The sequence below is a fragment of the Sinocyclocheilus grahami genome, unplaced genomic scaffold (genome assembly GCF_001515645.1).
Source record: "Sinocyclocheilus grahami isolate Dianchi unplaced genomic scaffold, SAMN03320097.WGS_v1.1 scaffold576.1, whole genome shotgun sequence".
Classification (NCBI taxonomy): Eukaryota; Metazoa; Chordata; class Actinopteri; order Cypriniformes; family Cyprinidae; genus Sinocyclocheilus; species Sinocyclocheilus grahami.
In genome coordinates, this window is record NW_015505755.1 from 315,111 (window position 1) to 336,234 (window position 21,124).

Sequence of the window (21,124 nt, forward strand, 5' to 3'; positions counted from 1 at the left end):
GCACACAACAAAAGGTTCGAATTGTATTTTTGTGGTATCCTTGAACACAGCGTCTCCTCAGTCAACATGATGTAAACACACTAACTAGCGGAAGTGTTTATGGGCAGGTCAGACTCTGTTTGTCTTTCACGGGCAGGCGGGATTATGCAAATGTGTTACCCAGTGACGTATACCGGTAACAGGCAAAAGATTCGAAACTATGACGACTCGTTAAGACGATTCAGAATCGACTCTCTTTTGAGAGAGAATATCATTATTTATCATGCACTTTTTTTTTGATTAACAACTTTGCAGATTGTTTTCATTTAAGGATAGCTACGTTATAAACTGCAAAAGAGATATTTTTCAAAAACCCATATGACCTGCTCTTTAATATATTGACCCCCATCTTGTATGTTTTGCCTAACAATTTGGATTGAAGAAATCATAGTTTAATTTTATCTTATTTTATAGGAATCTATGTGCATACAAGACGACAAACAGGAAAGATCAAACAGTGAAAGAAGGCAGTCTTACCTCGAGAGCCGAGCCATACCTGTTCCATCTATACAGTTTGGTCACGACCATACACGTGAACCAAGAAGTGAAAGCAGAGATGATGTATTCATTCAGGGCCAAACACCCCAAGGAAGCAGCAGCACACAAGCCAGCCTGTCTCCACCTAAAGACTCCTCCGCTCCCCAGTCCCCATCCTCCTCACAGTCCTCCTCTAGTATGTTCCTAAACCTGAGAAACAGGAGGAGCAAAGGCAAGGAGTGCAGCAAGAGCAGAGCAAGCAGAGGTACAACTGATTTCTTGAAGTACTTTTTATTTATATCTCCTACTTTCACTGGTTTTTCTGCTCCGGCTCATCAGTATCAGTCAAAAGACTATGAGGAAATTTACAAGATTTTGAATTGCTCCTTTGTTTTACAGATGAAGAGAGTGATGGTTCACCAACGCGAAAAACCAAAAGACGATTCCCAGATTTCAGGTATGGCCTGGCCAGCAACTACCTCTTGTGTGCCAAAATAAGAGACATTACAATGAGAGGAGATGGACCACTTGTAGAAAAAAAAATTAATGGGACCAATCATAAAACTGGAAGTCCCAACTTTCAGTACAATTTAGAATATATTACATAAAGAATAATTGAAGATGGGCCATTGAATTGTTAGAATATAATGCATACAGAAGGTGATGATGCAGAGTGGCAATTACACCTCTGGTGTGCATTATTTTCTGATAATTCAATGGACCGGAGTCAATTATTCCACTTATACTACGGTTACCACACCTCAAGACATTGCTTGATGTTGTATTTCAAGACATTCGTTAGGTTTTTGTCCTTAAAACGCTCTTGTGTGTAGGATTTTACGCATCTCATTCCACGCTTCCGTTGCTAATTCCAAAACATAATTTTAGACCTAGTAACGGAGGCTTGAGCCATTGATAGTAATGCAATTATTAATGAAGTTATTACAGAGAGAGAGAGAGATTAAGTGTGTGAATTACATGAATCTGCGCGTCTCAACAGTGTTTGGCAGCAGTGTCTCTACTAATAGCAAAACTGTAAGTTTATCTTCTTCAAGAACAACGCCGTTATTACCAAGCTTGTGAGAAATGTCATGTAGCTTTTAAGTTGCTAAACTATTTTACTGATTAAAATCATCAGAGCAATGCTGACAACACATTTCTGTGCGAGTGTGTGTCCCTATGTGTGTGTGTCTGTACAGGAGAGAGAGTGGGAGGAAGAGAGTAGTGCTTTCCGTACATAATTTAACATTTTGTGGCAAAAACATGGAAATAATTTAACATTTTGATTTTTATCTTGTTGTTTATTTTCTTGTCAGTGTCATTGTGGGTTCTGGTTCTTTTGCTGTTGTAAGCTGTAAAGGACCTTTGAAATAACTGAAATCATTTGGCGAAGTGATATAGACATGTAATGCGGTCAAGACCTGCCTGGAACTACCTTATCTGTGCGTTTCCCTGAAAATAATTGCACACCTTAGAATGTTCGTCAGCCAATCAGATTCAAGCATTCAGCAGCCCAGTAGTATAATACAATTTAATCTTGACTATTTTTCCTCAATCAAGTAGATAATGCCCCAAAACTTAAACCATTCTTACTTTTGTGTTGCCCTGTAGTGGTATCCGCAGATCTGGAGGCAAAGGCAAAAAACGGGAGAGCATCACACTCAGAGGATCTGTAGGGAGCAGGTGTGAATATTAAATGTCCTAATATTAACCTACTACATTAACTGAAGTTAATTAGTTTAAAATCACTTTAAATCTGTTGGTCTTCTCTGATATAGATCAGTTTATCTCCATTACTTAATTAGCTTCATTAGCAAGGGCTCTTTGTTGTCCAAACTCAGGGGATCGGGAGAGTTACTGGATGAGACCAGCGGCAATGTTTCCCCCTCTGACTCCATCTCTTCCATCCCTTCCTGTATGCCATTTTCCTGGTTTGGGGACAGAGAGAGGGAAAAAGAGAGAGAGCGAGAAAAAGACCGTTGTGCATCCAGTAGCAGTCTGCCTCGCACTCCTTCAGAGGGATACATAGAGGACCGTGCAAACAAGGTGAGTAGGGTCCAGGTGTTTTTTATTTATTTAAAAAAAAAAATCATAACCGTCTTGAATAAGAGGAAGAAATTAGTTGACATGTTGTGCTGTCAGTAATTTAATGCATTCAATTTTTAAGCGATTCATTGGGGTTGAGCCATTTAAAATGAATTCAGTTTGCACTTTGCAAGGTTGCAGTTGGTTGCATTCCTGGATGTCATTTAAAGTTAATATTTAAGCAATCTCATGTTCAGTCTTTGATTCTAACAGGAAGTAAAGTTTTGTAATTAGACGTATTACGAAGGCTGTACTGTACTATTTTGGTTTTGAGAAGACAGTAAACCATACTGAATATCAGGGATTCAAAATCTAATTTTAAGCTGGCAATAAACAAAGTTTTAGGAATTTATTAAAAACAAAGAAAGCTATGTGATGTAAAATGAGTAACACATTTTTTAAGATTCTACACAATTAGGTCACTACAACCTCTTTGTATAAACGGTCAGATGTTCTTGCTTCTATTGGAACATTCTTGAATTGTGCTGGATAACATGATCATCACATTGGACCCTACTGTATGTCATTTGGCTTATGCGGAATGTGTTTTTTATGAAATCTTCTTTAAAGCAGACCAACCTCTCCTGGCCATCTCTTCTCTCTCATTCCTTAGATTTGGTACTGTATTCAGTTGGTCCTCCAGCTAATGTATCTTTTGTGTGAGGACAGTAGAACACTCAGTTAATAACTCAGCTACTAACCCTAGTGGACTAGTTTTTGGTGTGGCTTTGTTTAACGATGAAATGTTCCATGCATTCTTTCACAATAAACCCTTTTGCCCACATTGATAAAGCCCAATCCTGTTTAATAATGGAGCATTGCCATGGACTGTGGTAATTTATTAACTAGAAGTAGTTTGTGTCTAAGAACGCACACTAGCGAGTGATCGTTCTTGGTGGTTTTACCGGTAATACTTTAATAACTTGATTTAATTCAGGTTTAGATATTTATTCGTTTCACTAACACATGATAGGGATGCACGATAGTTGTATTGATTAGTGCTCCATTGCCAGCTCTTACAAGTAATAAAAAGTAGTTTTGTGTTTCTACTGGTTTTGGTTTCTGGAATTGTTCTCCACTGGTACAGTTTCCCAGGCACTGAAGGTAATATCACCACTTGCCACTGCTCCATTTATCCACATTTAATTCAAACAAGCATTCAAGAGAGAGAGAAAACAAACAAAGCCACAAATGCAGTAAATAAAATATGTTTAGGGTCATTTAGAAATTGAGTCAATTATATTATTTTATTTTCTTTCTTCAATTAATGTGTTAAAAAATGTTTTACATGTTTTTGATAAAAACATATGTATTAATTAAATCATTAATATAAGATATGATATTTGTAAAAACATTTTTAAGCTTTATTTTAAAAACGTTTTGAAAATGATTAAGATGTGTACACTCGCATGTACTGTATTCAAAGTATAAGAAAAATATTTGTTTTACGTTTTACTTTGCTGCAACATTGATATCATTAAATGTACATAATGCATTTCTATGAACTTTGCACGTAAACTATTTTTTTAAAAAAATCATTATTTTGAATGATCTTGTACACCAAAACTCTCAGTCTTAGCCTGAACGTTGAGGACTTGATTAGAGGTTTGCATTGATATGACACATTTAGTGGCCCTTAAAGGGTTAGTTCACCCCAAAATGAAAATTCTGTCATTATAATTACTCACCCTCATGTCGTTCCAAACCCGTAAGACCTTTGTTCATCTTCGGAACACAAATTAAGATATTTTTGATGAAATGTGAGAGCTCTCAGACGCTGCATAGACAGCAACGCAACTGTAATGTTCCCAGGTCCAGAAACGTTGTAAGGACATCGGTAAAACAGTCCATGTGACATCAGTGGCTCAACTTCAGTTTTGCAAAGCTAAAGATAATTTTTGAGTGTAAAGAAAACAAAAATAACAATTTATTTAACAATTGTTCTCCCCCGAGTTACGTCTTCCACCATTTTGGAGAGTACCCAAGAACGTTATCGACGTAATCAGCGTTGTTTACGTTCGGGGGAGAAAGCGCGTGCATGAACGTAATCTGCGTAGTCAGCGTTGTTTACGCTTAGGGGAAAGCATGCGTATGCGTTGTGATACTCTCTAAAATGGCGGAAGACGTAACTCGAGGGAGAAGAATTGTTAAATAAATTGTTATTTTTGTTTTCTTTGCACTCAAAGAATTCTCATAGCTTCGCAAAACTTAAGTTGAGCCACTGATGTCACATGGACTGTTTTACCGATGTCCTTACAACGTTTCTGGACCTGGGAACATTACAGTTGCGTTGCTGTCTATACAGGGTCTGAGAGCTCTCACATTTCATCAAAAATATCTTAATTTGTGTTCCGAAGATGAACGAAGGTCTTACGGGTTTGGAACGACGTGAGGGTGAGTAATTAATGGCGGAATTTTTGGGTGAACTATTCCTTTAAGCCATTAGCATTATCTGCTTTAAAAGTATGGAAGCATATAGGTAGCGAAATTAAATTTAAAATGCAATATTCAAAATGGCAACACAATATTCAAAATGGCATTGTATTTCTGTATTTAAATTTACATTTTCCATTACCCATACGTGCAAAGTTTGGTGCAAAAGCCAAATGAAAATTAAATTATGTAATTTACATTTGCCATTTCCAACAGTAGTCTTAATATGTAAATTGCATGCACATTTGAACGCTTTATAAGTTGCGAAATTAAAATGAAAATGTATAACACAAATTGATTTGATATGTGTAACATGTTCAAGCAGAAATGGTAGCAAAATGATCATTTAAATGCTATTTGTCCTAAATGCATTTAGACTAACAGTTAGAACACTTAGGATTGCATTTTCATCATGACGCCGTGGGATATTTGTAGCAAAATTCAATTTTAAAATGCATTCCGAGCTGACCACGCCCACCCTCCGTCAATCTTTGCTTCAAGGCAGGGATTGGCGGAAGCGTGTTACGTTTGGATCGTTTGAAACATGGCGGCTGGAGATCTGATAAGATCGTTGAATTCAATGGCAGATGAAGTGGAGCGTGAACAGAGAAATATATGAAGTGTTCACCTCATAAGCGTATTCCATGCTAAAATCAAACGTTCAAACGACTGACCGATCGAACGTCTATCCGAACATCTTGAGCTTTGAGCGTCTTACACTGCGGGTGACCCACGTGACGCCAGCATCTTGAAATTAGCTGGTGTTTAAACATTTAAGGAGCCAAGCTGCTCTGTAAAGACTATAAATTGACATTACAAGCATTACAATAATGCTATTTTATACCTAAAATAATACTCAACCATTTTATTTATCATTGTTGTAATGCATGTAATGTCCATTTATAGTCTGGAATACTACAGTGTCCGAACGCCGTACGCTTCATATATTTCTCTGTTCAAGCTCCACTTCATCTGCCAGTGATTTTAACAATCTTATCAGATTTCCAGCCGCCATGTTTCAAATGATCCAAACGTAACACGCTTCCGCCAATCCCTGCCTTGAAGCAATGACTGACGGAGGGTGGGCGTGGTCAGCTCGGAATGCATTTTAAAATTGAATTTTGCTACAAATATCCCACGGCGTCATGATGAAAATGCAATCCTAAGTGTTCTAACTGTTAGTCTAAATGCATTTAGGACAAATAGCATTTAAATGATCATTTTGCTACCATTTCTGCTTGAACATGTTACACATATCAAATCAATTTGTGTTATACATTTTCATTTTCATTTCGCAACTTATAAAGCGTTCAAATGGGCATGCAATTTACATATTAAGACTACTGTTGCAAATGTAAATTATATAATTTAATTTTCATTTTACTTTTGCACCAAACTTTGCACGTATGGGGTAATGGAAATGTTTTATTTAAATACAGAAATACAATGCCATTTTGAATATTGCGTTGCCCTTTTGAATATTGCATTGCCATTTTGCATATTGCATTTTAAATTGAATTTCGCTACCTATATGCTTCCATATAAAAGTGCATGCTAAATAGCATTCCAAGCATCCTCCTATGAATACTGTATCTGTGAAAACTGTTTGTGAGTAATTGTTTATGTGTCTGTTTGTGTATGTTTATATGTTTATGTCCCCGTGTTCTACTTGTTACAGAGGTTGTCTGTTACGGATGATTCGATTGCAGGTAGCCCTCGCTCTGTGTTGGCAGGGTTACTCAAAGAGCCCCGTCTCCTCGGGCGCTCGCACACACATACCTTCTCCTCCTGTGAGGTGAGAGGCCGTGGGGTCACCACTGCATGAGCTTTTCCTGTAGTTAATGGTTAGCATTCATCATATGTATATATTTGATCAGCCCTGAATGTGAACTTTTAATTTGTGAGGTGTTTTGAAGAGGAGAGCAAGTATCGCCGGTGGAATGTGTGCGTCGTGAGGGAGGAATGGAAAGAATGAGATCATACTCATAGCTTTGAGAAAGAGGTGATAGTTCAGCATGCATGTTATTCTGTAAAATTTCAGCAAGTCATTTTCAAACCAAACTGCTTTCTTTTGGTCAATGCGGCGAATATGCGTAGCCAACTTGAACACTAGTGAAATCTGTGTGAACTTTTTTGCCCTCACATGAAACTCCCAGTTGCATGGATTCCTATTGAAATGACTGGATTTCACTTGTGAAATTTCATCAGGCACAAGTAAATGTGACTTTTAGGCTCTTCCATCTGTGCATAGTGAGGCACAGGAGAGCAGGTTTCTCCCCTCTTAAAACATCCAGGCTGTTCATTCTGTGCTTCCTGCCTATGGTTAGGATCTTTCCGCAGTGAATTCTGTTATCCAAGCTTTCTTTTGGTCAATGCGACGAATATGCGTAGCCAACTTGAACACTAGTGAAATCTGTGTGAACTTTTTTGCCCTCACATGAAACTCCCAGTTGCATGGATTCCTATTGAAATTACTGGATTTCACTTGTGAAATTTCATCAGGCACAAGTAAATGTGACTTTTAGGCTCTTCCATCTGTGCATAGTGAGGCACAGGAGAGCAGGTTTCTCCCCTCTTAAAACATCCAGGCTGTTCATTTTGTGCTTCCTGCCTATGGTTAGGATCTTTCCGCAGTGAATTCTGTTATCCATATGGAGTATATGGGTGTGGTTGTGAGTGAGGCAGCTCTCCAGTGTCATTTTTTTTATGTGCACGGTATGTGGAATTTCCCAAATGATTGCAACAGTCTTCCTACTTCCTACCTCTTCCTAGTTGGTAAGATGTTGCCACAGGTAACATTATTTCACAAGTTGTGTTGGATGTGTCAGTGGCTCAATATTAAAGGAATAGTTTATAATAAAAAAACAATCATTACTTATCCCCCCCTCATATCCTTACAAACCTGTATGACTTATATTCTTCAGGGAACACAAGAGGAAATGTTCTCTGCTCTTTTAGAAGCATTTTATGAGATGTTCAACTCCAAAATGTTCAAAAACGCACCATGAAAGTCTCATAAAAGTAGTTTATGACTCACACACTATATTAATTTACAAGCCTTCTGAAGCCATACAATACTGTAGTTTTATGTGAGAAACTACATTTCTCACTTATATCTTTCATACCCATCACTTTCATATCTATATATGAAATTAAATAAATGTGCAAAGTAAATCTCAATAAAATTATTTTAGTTTTGTCAGTGTTTTGCCTTAACAAAATCCTTAAAAAGGCAAAAATATGAAAAGATGAAAGAATAAATAAAAGTTATTGACACATTTATTGTTCCTCTATTGTAAGTCACTTTGGCGAAAAGCATCTGCTAAACACATGCTAATGTACTCAAAACTTAAGAAGATTATTCTAATTTTATGTAGATGGTGTAGATGGTAATGGTGCTTTTTTGTTGTTGTTCTGGAGCTTAGCAGCCCCTGGTCACTATAATTTATTGAAAAGAGCTACGACAACATTTTTCAGAACATCTCCTTTCATATTTTAGTCTGTCTTAGTCTTGCCTCCTTTCTTGATGTCTTCCTCTGCTTCTGACCTGATTTCGTAAGTGTGCTCCAGATTTTGTCTGCCCTGGTAGGAGTCTGTTGATCTGTAAACAGGCGCTTTTAATTCAGGCACACAAAATTAAAAAGCAGTTTGCGTGAAATATGCCAAGCATATGTGTGTTAGCATTCTTTGCTTGGGAGAATGGTGTATTGCGGTCTTCCACACCAGTTCTGACATAACTACATTATAAAATGCTCTTGCTTTCAGACCCTTGATGATGGCCCTCTTCCAGCGGCAAAGCAGTACATGTGGCAGAACCGCCCACTTTCCGAGTGGACCAATCAGCAGATCTGCCACTGGTTGATGGGCATGAATATGGAACAGTATATAGCTGAGTTCACAGCTAAAGGTGTGGATGGCCAACATCTCTTGTGCATGGACAGCAGTAAACTTAAGGTTGGTCCATGTGTTTTTTGATTATTTAAATCAATACTACAACACAAAATTAATGTTACAATGAAATATGTGTTGTCTTCCAGGAGCTTGGCGTTTCTAGTCAAAGAGATCGCTCCTCTATTAAAAGGAGATTAAAAGACATGAAGAAGGCTCAGGAAAAACTTGAAAAGCAGCAAGTAAAAAAAGAAATAGAAAGGGGGAGAGAGAAAGAGGCCAAGATTAAAAGCGGCCAATCAACAAACCTTGAATCAGCCTGCTGAGGTAGTAACAATGTCAAGGGCTGCAAATGTGCACGCTCACCGACCCAAGGAATGATAATTTGTTCTGATAGAAATGGAGTAGACTGTCTCACACACACAGATGATTTGTAGACTGCTGAGAAAGTAACAACATGGGTGAACACATCAAAACCAGAGGTTTTCTGCCAGTAAAGCCTAACGGAACACATATTACTGTAAATGTGTCTTTGATAAGCTTGTTATTAATATCTCTTTTTGACACAACCCAGGAGTTAAAGAATCGATTCCTGTCCATCACACTGACATTGAACATGCATAATGGCACTTTGAGAAAATGGGAACTTAATCTAATTATCCAGAAAGGATATTTCATTGCCTTTAACTGATTTGTTTGAGGGCTACGAGTGTTATAAGATGCTGCACATGGTACTAAAAACGATTTTACAGCTGTCCACCAGAGAGCACCGATGTTAAATATCTGGCAGTTAGTAAAAATGCCGAGATTGTTAATCTCGTTCTTTAGATTTAAACGGCAAATTATCATGAGCCAAGCTGCTAGTGCACACTCTGCACTTTAGCCAAAAGTGAACTAACAATCCACGTGTGAATGTCTCATGTGATGCGCACACATTCCCAGGGTTAATAGAGCACATCAGGTAAGCTTCGGCTCCCTCTCCTAGTGTGCACTTTTAAGTGAGCACTTCACCACCCAGGACTTTTCTTTTTTGGAAAGAATCACCTTTTTTAAGTCTACTGTATATAACTCATAGTAATGTACATTTTACTGCAGAGAGGAGAGTAATTCATTGTCTTCTATGTCACAAATGATGATGATTTTACATGTGTATTAACAAATAAATATTTTACAATTATATCATTTTATTTACTATGTCTTTTTTTAACGAATGTCTGGGACATTTGTTTGTACCTTATGACACATGTAGCTGCAAAGACATTTCATGAACTGTAAATTAAATCTAGCTTTCAAAGCACACCTGACAAATTGATTTAGCATTGATTCAGATGATGCATCCAACATTTTGCATCACTGTCAGCTTAGCGATCTACCTACATTTTTTGATACGTTATCTTATGCAGGTTGGTAGAGGTACTATTGATAGGATCCCAGTATAACCTTTCAGTTTATAAATAAGCCTTTCCAGGTTTTCAATCTACAAACTTTGAAGAAGGCATGTTTGTAGCAAAATTAATTTAACATAGTATGTTATTGTTTTAAATGTAGTGACATAATGAAAAAGATTAAATTATTTCACTATTAATTAAAATGTGCATGCGTTACATGTGAATTAATTAGCTACATGTGAAATTTTTAAGCAGAAAGACTGATGTAGTATTTTATTGTAAAACGCACTCCAATAATCTGTTCACAACTTACATTTTTAGTGTGCGTCTGTGTGATAGCCTTTAGTCCATACATACAATAGCATATTGCTTGCCTTAAAGCTTATACACTAATATGCACAAAACTCAACATTTTATTTAATGGAGTCACTATTTTATGAGAAAATTAAATAGTTGAGTTTCTGATAAAAGCAGAACATGTTTCACTAGCTTGAGCTTGTGATATTGGTGACTTGGTAAGACAAGAGTGGAGGGCATTCACTATGGCTGCTGCATCTTTCTCAGTTTGAATGAATGCTTCAGTATGAGTCTTGGTCTGCGTCACCTGCATCAGTTTCTGTGCCTGTCTACTTCACAAGTCTATGCCTGTTTATCAACGCTACATCTTTGCCAGTCACGTCAATCACTAATCCTGTGCTCATGTCTCAAGTATTAGAGCCATTTTTTGTTGTGTAGCTCAATCTTGATTTGCCTGTACACTCTGTTCAGGTGTCTGTTCTATCAGACCCATTATGAGTCTCCACATTTCATCAGTTAGTCTGATTACATGTCGTCGAACTCTGTACATGTCTTTTGTATTTATCCACAGCACCATCGCACGTCAGTCTTTAAAAGTATATTCCAAATTTATTCAGATTTACAGCTGACAAAACCCCCAAAACTATTTGTTTAATTAAAAAATGTGTACCTCATAAATTTAGGTCCAGCAAAAAAAAAATTATTTGAATTTCATTCATTCAGTCTCAATTTTGTGTGAGCTAATAAATTTGTTAAGTAGCTAACATTCAGACATCACCACTGACCAATTCAACAAGTCACTTAACACATAAACAGAATTAATACTTTTCATTATTTAAGCATTTGCATTGCCAAAAGGCGATGTTTTAAAAAAATTAAAGCAACTTCACATTCAAACAAAGATAATTTCAAATGACCTTCAAAAATTAAAAGAAGAAGCTGATCTTACAATGGATTGTGGCACCCGATAATATATCAAACATCTATTTATAACAAAGTAGTTCTTAATAAATCAATCCCAGTTTTAGTAGTTTAAGTACAGTGGGGGGAAAAAAACGCGTATGAAAATAAAATATGTACCTGAATGGTTTTAACAATAAAACAACAAATAAAAAAATTTAAAATCCAGACACATATTTACATTCATCTAAGCAGTTTTAGCTGGATATCAAGATAAGAAAAAAAACGAACCAAGAAGTCCTGACTCAAGCCATTCATAAAATAAAACAAAAATTTAAAATCTTTGGCATTTGTACAAAAGAACCATCTGCTGTGAATAAATACATTAAATGTATATACATTACTGTGTGCATGAGAAGTGAATTGTGATATGAAAACGTGGTGGAACATGGAAGCAAATTTTAATATAAAACAAAACACAAGTAAACCTATTTTTTTATCCTTGTTCATCATATGTCTTCCAGACACCATTTTCTAATACAATCTCTAAAAATCTCTATCAAGCTCAAATGATTCCTTACACATTTTGATGGAGTAGTAACAGTAAGAAAAGTTCAGTGCGTGCAAAAAATAAGCATTAAAGGCTTTAGGAAGGGAGTCTTTGGTTTGCTTTCAACCAGGTTAGCATTTAGCTATGAGTAGCTCTCATTCTCATTCCAAGAAGTCATCCATTGTTTCTTCTCCGGAGGATCCATTTCCTCTTTCCCCCTCTCTTCCCTCTTTATCCGCACAGCATTATAACTGGGGACGCTTTCGTCATACTTGGAACGTTTGAAAAATCCACACTGTTCAGGAAAAAGACAATTAGCGCAAGTTCATGCTAACAATGCTAAACAGCATCATTTATACAGGAAAATGAGCAAAAAACACAGACGTAGTGTTGTTTGCAGTGTGTGCAGCATGCCTAGCATGAGGAAAGAACAAAACATTCAATGTTTTAAAGATGATATAAGCAAGAATCGGGCCGTATAAGAACTGTATGTGCCGAAAGCGAGAGTTGCTCCGATAAACATCCCATTCAGGCCAGAGAAAAGTGCAAGTTTCTAAATCAAGCCAAATCTCAGTCATACACAGTCACACGCACTTGAAAGCTGAGTGAATGCAAACATGTATAAACCCTTTTCCAACAACAACTTCATACATGATTAGTTTGCATTCCTCATAGCATTTCGCTTATGTCTGAGCAATGAAGCCATGTAAACTGCCACCATCACCCCACATCTAGGCATTGACAGGTAGCATGTGCGTCAGACTCAAGCTAGGGCTGATCCAACTCTTCATGCTAGCTCTGAGCACGCTGGTCAACTTGATCTGTGAGATCTTTTACCCTAAGAGAGGTTCTCGTTCTCTGTTTCTCTTCACGCATCTGAAGTCAGCCTCTCTTTTTCAGGTTCTTTGTCGCTTTTGCCGAAAAAACCACACTAAAAGGGGTAAAGGTTTGTGTTTTAAATACTTAAAGTCATATGAATAGTACAGAATGATGAAAATCAGTTTTAATAAAAGTGACAGTAAGGCCCAATCCCAATTCTATTTTATACCCCTTCCCCTTCCCCTTCCCCTTGTCCCTTGAAACAGTGTCAAGGGGTAGGGGTCAAAATATTCCCCTAAGAATTGGGACACCACTACTATGCCGTCACACGTCATCATACGTCGTCTAGCTCCTACAATACACACACCTATACTGGTGTGCATTAGATAATTACCGTTCTATATTAATGCGCTGCTCACTGACACACACACATATATGTATATATCGGAGATCACGCAGCTCACACATCCAGGAGAAAAGAAACTTGTCAACGCTGCCCCACGACTTTTATTAATAACAGTTTAAATACTGAATTGCTCCATTATATTTTCCAGAAACGAGAGGATATAATAGCTGTTTTTTAAGTAAACTCACTCTAAAAAGAGAAACGCATAGACGCGCATACACACAACTTTCATCTCTCTCTCTCTCTCTCGAATTGGCAATATTTGAGAAAAGGGTTTAGCGATTTCTAATTATTGGGGGGACTAGCCCCCTCAATGTCTACGGTGCTTCGCCCTGATCAGACATGAATATATGTTGTTGCACTATCGTACAGTCTATAATGATATGACGTTTGTTAGCAAATATTAGTGATTTTTTGCAAACATTTCTTTGAGTAACATGACCGTAAATATGAACTCACGATTGAATGTAACATAAAACAAATGATTACTTTTCGTTAAAATCTTTATTAATGCCAAAAATGCTTACATTTATGTGTCTGTTTGTTCACTCGGGCAGCCATGTTGCACCTGAAGCCGGTTTACGCTGAGATAATTCATACCCCTTCGTTTGAAGTGTGGTCCTGAAAAATCTTCGTTTGAAGGGCTGTCTGGCCCTTCCCCTACCCCTACCCCTCCAACCAAAAGAGAATTGAGACACCCCTACCCCTTCATGTGAACGCGCGAAACGGAGGGGTAGGGGAAAGGGGAAGGGCTAAGTGGTAGAATTGGGATTGGGCCTAAATACAGGGTTAAGTAGTCCTGGTTGGGTCTGGTTGTGAGTTTAGTTATATGTTCTTACCTTCCAAAGCAAGAACACCAAAAGGCCCAGCAAAAGGAGTCCTAGTAAAATGGCCACCAGTATGACCCACCAGGGCATACCGCCATACAGCGCAACTTTGCGTTCCGGAAACACAGTAACGCGTGCCTGTAACAGGACAAACTGTCTTTCAAAATGCACTTATCATCTCAAGCTGAGTTTTCAATCCTGCATCTAAAGTCAGTTTGATAGAGAAGACAAACTGATCAAAACATGGAAGGAGAAGTATATATGGCTAAAAGCTGAAATGGCCTCACCTGTGCTGGCTCATTTTTCAGCTGTATATTTGTAGCTGAGGACTTGAAATCAAGTGATGCCTTGACAATAATGTCAATGTAGTTCAATTTTGCATAGTCCTGTATGAAATAGTTTATTAATAGTTTAATGACATGATATAGTGTCCATAAAGAAAAGGAAAAATATTTTTTAAAAAGAATGAGACGGTTCTACTTTATAACACCTCTGCCAAGTTATTAGAAACATTCTATCTGTAATTTTGTTGGTTTCATATGTTGTAATTTTCAAGAAAAATGTAATGCATATGAGTGAACACATCTCATATGATGATGAAAAGGTTTTTAAACACAGTTTGCAAAGTATTTTTATGGATTTCATGAATTATTAATCCTACTACATGACATTTTTACCTTGACACACTCACTTTTTTTCTTATATTAATAAGCAGTCAAGCAGTTTTGTTAAAATATTATTTTTTAAAGAAGTAATAATAATTTATTATTAATACATTTAATAGATTATGCCATTAAAAAAAACATCCTACTGAATGATCACACTCACCTCCAGGAAGGTAGAGTTCCAAAGGTAAGCTCTCAGGCTGATGACAGCATTGCTGTCCATTCCCATTAGAGGACATTTGAATGTGATGCACTCCGCCCCATCTTCACACGACTAAAAACACAACAAGAAGTCAGTGATTAGAAACAAGACACAAGGAAACACATACAGGGCATATTCAGACTTTAGTTTTGCAGCCTTTAGCTAAAATGCATTTACTTATTGTTTTGAGGATCTGAATACTTCTGTCAATGTGATATTTCAGTTTTTCCTTTTTTAAATATTTGCTAAGTTATAACTCATTGTGGGGTATTTAGTGTAGTGATGTTAAAAATTAGACTATTAGTCTGAATACTTTCTGAACGCACGGTATGCTTCATGTTTGGGTGACTTTACCAAAACTGTGTATTTCCTCTTGTCAGTAAAAAGAGAGACTGTTCCCTCTTTTGCAGGAGTTTCCTCAATTTCACGTTTAGTTCGTGACACTGAAGGCTCCTAGATAACCGTAAAACAGAACAAATAATCAGTTCATTTCTATATGGATGCAACTTGCAATAATAAATATTTTGACTAGGACTACCTTCAAACCGAGTTTGTTGACTTCATCTTGATTGGAGCAGATGAAGCTGTCTAAACCGGTTGAGGTCATCTTCATGAGGTACAGCAGCCACTTGCCTTGAGAGTTATGCTTAGGCCATTGGATAATCATAGAAGCCGTGCCGAATGATTTAAGGGGTTTGCCCAAGTTTGTAACCTGTAAATCAATATATTTAACAGGATCCATCTTTTTAAAAAGCCACTAAATAGTGTGACATGTAAGATAGTTAGAATGCAAATAAATAAATATTGTATAAACAAACCAAAGGAAGTATTGTACATGTAAAATGTATGCTTTATTTACAAAATGTTAGGAACTCTAATAGTCACCCTGAATTCATAGTCAATTGGACTGCCGACATCAGATGCCAACTTCATTGCACTCTCTCCTTTAACTTCTCCAGTAAAGTAGAGCTGAGATGGCTTAGCAATGCTGTAGATGATACATGATGACAGTGCATGAAGATACAAATATAGGACATTGATATTATCATCATCAGAATATGGGAAATGATAGTGCAGTTTGCAAACCTACCCTGAGAGGGACAACAGCAGCTGGATCTTAACAATGGCTTTGGCTTTGATTGCTTGTAACTGCTTCTGATCACTTGTTCTGCAATTAACAAAACGAAAAATGGAAACATGAATCTATGAATTCTGACATGTTTAAAACAAAAGAAAATACTAAACTGATACTGTGCCTTTGGCAAGAGTTATGTTGCTACTCACGTTTTGAGTTTAAGGTCAATTTCAATTTCAGTGGTATCCAAAGAAATTCCACCCGTGTTCAGAATGATGTAAAAAGTTGTCTAAAAAAGTTATTATTTTTTTCAAAAGTAAGTCCACACACCAAAAATAGAGCTTTTCTATTATAATACCATAAAATAACAATAGCGATAAAAATAAATACTATTATATTGTCTAATATACTTTAAATATTCACCTCAGCATCTCTTTTGAATGGATTTCCAAGTTCACAATCGGCTTGTGACCCATTCTGATTGGCTAGACAGGTGACTGGTTTATCCTGTAAAGATTTAAGATCACTTAAAGGGTTAGTTCACCCAAAAATGAAAATTAGGCTGTGTTTTACTCACCCTCAAGTCATCCTAGGTGTATATGACTTTCTTCTTTCAGACGAATTCAGTCGGAGTTATATTAAAAATTGCCTTTAATCTTTCAAGCTGTTTATTGGCAGTCAGCGGGTGTTGCAGTGATTCAGTCCAAAAGAAGTTAAATAAAAAACACCCATCCATAAAAAGTTTCTCACACGGCTCCGGGGGGTGAACAAAGGCCTCCTGTAGCGAATCGATGCGTTTTTGTAAGAAAAATATCCATATTCAAAACGTAATAATCACTTTAATGTAGCTTGCGCTCACTGTTGTAAACGGAAGCAGTTCCGGGAGGATGACGTATGAGGTCGGCATTGCGCATGCGCCGGTGAGTCTCGTGAAAACCAACGTTTGTTAACAGGAGCAAAGGAAGCAAAGTTTCCTTACTTTAACAAAGGAAAATCCGCCTCCCCTTGGCTTATATCGAAATCCTCCGACATTCTTCTTTACAAATCCTTGTTTTGTACTTCTAATAAGTGACCGGTGTTTTGTTTTGATCTCTCCCCTGCGCTTCCACATTCGTCACTTCTGAGCAGCGCAAAGCCAACCTCATACATCATCCTCCTGAAGCTGCTTCCGTTTACAACAGTGAGCGCAAGCTACATTAAAGTGATAGATTCATCTGAAATAAGAAAGTCATGTACACCTAGTATGCCTCGTGGGTAAAACACAGCCTAATTTTTATTTTTGGGTGAACTAACCCTTTAAAAACTAATTCTTAATAAAAATATGAATAATAATAAAAATAACTAACAATTAATACATTGGTCATAAGTTAGACATCTAGCAGCTGAACTTACACCAGATTTAGTGCGAACGGCAGAATAAGACAGGGATTTGGGGAACGAGGACGTCAGCTGTGCTTCATAAGCATCTTCACCCTGGTTGACCACCTTGATCTCCAAGACAATGTCCTTCTGATCACTCAGAGACAGGATGGGAACTCCATTTTCCCTGTGAGGAAAGCAAAACAGAGAGACTCAAATAAGACCACTTTGTTTTGCCATTTGCTTTGAAAAAGAGTGTAGGCACTTTGTTCATTCATTTGAACATAGATTAAACACATGATGTCACTTTAAACAAGACATGAGGAAGCAGCTGCCTGCTTTCTGACATATTAACGACATGATAATAAAATGAAATGATATACATTGCATTGAAAACAAAAAAATAAAAAATAAAAACTCACTCAGGTAATGGATTAAAGACGTCTCTGTTTGGTTCCCTGGTGTGGAATTTATACTGTAGATGCAGGTCACTCTGACAGACATGATCAGCACCACATCCTTCCTTGATAAATTGAACCTGAAAGCCAGTATGATTCAGAATAACATTTAATACTGAATAAGATATGTAGATGCGTTTGGCACTGGTTTACCTCAGTTCTTCAAGTATAAAGAGGCTGAGTTAGTTGGATAAAGTTGAGCTGCTTGTTGGTAAACGGTTTTTAAAAAACTATACATTTAAGATTAACAAACAGACAATGGAATGAAAATGTTTAGTATAAATGTGAAAATACATTTGCCTGATGTGTATGAACAATGTTTCTATAATTACTATGATAATATTTTTATTTATATATACAGTATATATATAATACATTCAAAAGTTTGGGGTCAAACAATTGAAGGATTCAGCATACAGTTAGGTCCACATATCTTTGGACACTAGCACATTTTTTGTTATTTTAGCTCTTTACCAAAACATATTCAAGTTACAGTTATATAATGAATATGTGCTTAAGATACACACTCTCAACTTTAATTTAAGTGTATTCACATCCAAATTCGAGGAAAGGTTTAGGAATTACAGCTCTTTAATATATAAGCTGTTCTATGGAAAGGTATGGGCTATTCCTTTATTATTTAATCTATTAAGAAGGTAAAAGCTGTGGAGTTGATTCTAAGAGTGGCATTTGCATTTGGAAGCCACATCATGTGGTCAAAGGAGCTCTCCATGCAAGTGAAACAGGCCATCGTTAGGCTTCAAAAACAAAACAAAGCCATCAAAGAGATGGCAGGAACATTAGGAGTGGCCAAATCAACAAAAAAGAACACACTTGTGGGTTCAGCGACATAAAAAGACCTGGGTGTCCACGGAAGACAACAGTGGTGGATGATTGCAGGATCCCAGCCATGGTAAAGAAAAGCCCATTTATAACATCTAGCCAAGTGAAGAACACTCTCCAGGAGGTAGGCGTGTCATTGTCAAGAGAAGACTTCACGAGAGCAAATAAAGAGGGTTCCCCACAAGGTGCGAATCATTCAGAAGCCTCAAGAATAGAAGGCCAGATTAGACTTTGCCAAAAACCATATAAAAAAAGCCAGACCATTTCTGGAAAAAAAATATTTGGATGGATGAAACTAAGACCAATCTTTACCAGAATAACAGGAAGAAAAAAGTGGGGAGAAGGCTTGGAACAGCTCATGATCCAAAGCATGCAACATCATCTGTAAAACATGGTGGAGGCAATGTGATGGTATGGGCGTGCATGGCTTCCAGTGGCACTGGGTAACTAGTGTTTATTGATGGCGTGACAGAAGCAGCCGGATGAATTCTGAAGTGTATAGGGATATACAGCCTGCCCAGATTCAGCCGAATGCAGAAGTTGATTGGACGGTGCTTCACAATACAGATGGACATACTGCAAAAGCAACCCAGGGGTGTTTGAAGGTAAAACGTGAAGTTCTGCAATGGCAAAGTCAATCACCTGATCTCAAATGCATTTCACTTGCTGAAGACTAAACTCAAGGCAGAAAGACAAACAAACAACAACTGAAGACAGCTGCAGTAAAGGCCTGGCAAAGCATAACAAAAGAGGAAACCCAGTCTTTGGTGATGTCTATGGGTTCCAGACTTCAGGCAGTCATCGCCTGCCTGCGATTCTCAACAAAACTTTCAAAATGAATATTTTCTTTATGATTTTATTCATTTGTCCAATTACATTTGAGCCCCTAAAAATAGGGGGCCTGTGTTTAAAAATAGTTGCAATTGCTAAACATTTCACATTATATTTTTGTTCAACCCCTTGAATTAAAGCTGAAAGTCTGCACTTCAATTTCATCTTGATTGTTTCATTTCATTTTTATTCTGAAGGCATTCAAACCCACAATTATGAAAAGTGTGTCAGTGTCCAAATATATATAAGCCTAAATGTAGGTGCATTAGGTTATTTTTGTGATATTAAAGATCACTTTTGCATTGTAGCAAAAAAAATCTCAATTTCAAATAGATTCTGTTGAACTTTCCTGAAGAATCCTGAAAAAAAGTATAATGATTTCCACAAAACTATGAAGCAGCACGACTGTTTTCCACATTGATAATAATAATAAATGTTTCTAGCGCAAAAATATATTAAAAATATATTAACAGAAAAAAGTTATTTTAAAATATTTTTTAAGTATTATTGTTTTTACTGTATATCTGATCGAATTATTTTAGCAATGGTGAGCATGAAAGGTTTCTTTCAAAATATTATAGACCACAAACATTTGAAAGACAGTGTATATTGTATATTATAAATATGATCATGGTAGATCACTGAAAATGCAAAGATTGTTTAAGAAGATGGTGGTTACCTTGGTAACAGTGGTGGCATCTTGATTAGAGTCCAGGATGGGAAGCAGGTTAGGAAGAGCATTCTGTCTCTTCCTGCGTGTGGATGGGTTCAGGATCTCCACAGAGACCTCAATCGGGATACCTCTCAGTTTGTCTCTTAGGGTTTCCTTTGCACATAATAAACTTGCATTATTAAAAAATATTAACATTGTACATTGTTTGCAGTATAATGCCATTCCATAACTAAAATGTCAAATGTGCCCTTAAAGGGATAGTTCACCCAAAAATGAAAATTTGATGTTTATCTGCTTACCCCCAGGGCATCCAAGATGTAGGTGACTTTGTTTCTTCAGTAGAACACAAACGAAGATTTTTAAGTCAACCCGTTGCAGTCTGTCAGTCTTATAATACAAGTGGATGGGAATCACGGCTTTGAGAGTCAAAAAACATACACAAACAAAACCAAATTAAACTCTGCGGCTCGTGACGATACATTGATGTGTAAAGACATGAAATGATCGGTCTGTGCAAGTAACTGAACAGTATTTATATCATTTTTTTACCTCTGATTCACTGCAATGTCTAAACTGTCTGAACTGTCCTGAGCCCATCCTCGACAGCCGGCGAGTGACATGCCTTCTTCTTCTTCTTGCTTTATGGCGGATCGCAGACTTATAAGTGCATTACTGCAACCTATGTCTCAAACGGATCATTGACACTCTATCTACAATCTCAATTAGGAGTGTCAATGGTCCATTTGAGACATAGGTGGCGGTAATGCACTTATAAGTCTGCGATCCGCCGTAAAGCAAGAAGAAGAAAAAGACGCGTCACGCGCCGGCTGTCGAGGTGCTCAGGACAGTTCAGACATTGCAGTGAATCAGAGGTAAAAAAACTATATAAATACTGTTCAGTTTCTTGCA

At 37.2% G+C, this 21,124-nt stretch overlaps 2 protein-coding genes across 4 annotated transcripts in view; one reads left to right on the top strand and one right to left on the bottom strand.

The window, feature by feature from the left end:
- The window catches only part of LOC107556703 (neurabin-1-like), a 25,837-nt gene extending 15,738 nt beyond the window's left edge, over positions 1-10,099 (top strand). For 2 of the 3 annotated variants that reach the window (XM_016239876.1, XM_016239875.1), the window contains exons 13-19: positions 454-781; positions 916-973; positions 2,128-2,199; positions 2,358-2,562; positions 6,713-6,829; positions 8,800-8,988; positions 9,072-10,099. In XM_016239876.1, the coding sequence (XP_016095362.1) occupies positions 454-781; positions 916-973; positions 2,128-2,199; positions 2,358-2,562; positions 6,713-6,829; positions 8,800-8,988; positions 9,072-9,248 (1,146 nt within the window). In that variant the 3' untranslated portion in view covers positions 9,249-10,099. The remainder of the gene's footprint in view (positions 1-453; positions 782-915; positions 974-2,127; positions 2,200-2,357; positions 2,563-6,712; positions 6,830-8,799; positions 8,989-9,071) is intronic. The other variant, XM_016239878.1, reaches the window with a different exon arrangement.
- A 1,611-nt stretch (positions 10,100-11,710) lies between these two features.
- Positions 11,711-21,124, bottom strand: part of LOC107556704 (integrin alpha-6-like) — a 38,326-nt gene continuing 28,912 nt past the window's right edge. The window contains exons 13-26 of the mRNA XM_016239879.1: positions 20,222-20,368; positions 17,833-17,948; positions 17,444-17,597; positions 16,475-16,558; positions 16,261-16,340; positions 16,067-16,144; positions 15,862-15,964; positions 15,515-15,688; positions 15,331-15,429; positions 14,938-15,048; positions 14,397-14,495; positions 14,122-14,247; positions 12,895-12,988; positions 11,711-12,352 (exon numbers count right to left, since the gene is read on the bottom strand). Coding sequence (XP_016095365.1) covers positions 12,926-12,988; positions 14,122-14,247; positions 14,397-14,495; positions 14,938-15,048; positions 15,331-15,429; positions 15,515-15,688; positions 15,862-15,964; positions 16,067-16,144; positions 16,261-16,340; positions 16,475-16,558; positions 17,444-17,597; positions 17,833-17,948; positions 20,222-20,368 — 1,434 coding nt within the window. The 3' untranslated portion in view covers positions 11,711-12,352; positions 12,895-12,925. The remainder of the gene's footprint in view (positions 12,353-12,894; positions 12,989-14,121; positions 14,248-14,396; positions 14,496-14,937; positions 15,049-15,330; positions 15,430-15,514; positions 15,689-15,861; positions 15,965-16,066; positions 16,145-16,260; positions 16,341-16,474; positions 16,559-17,443; positions 17,598-17,832; positions 17,949-20,221; positions 20,369-21,124) is intronic.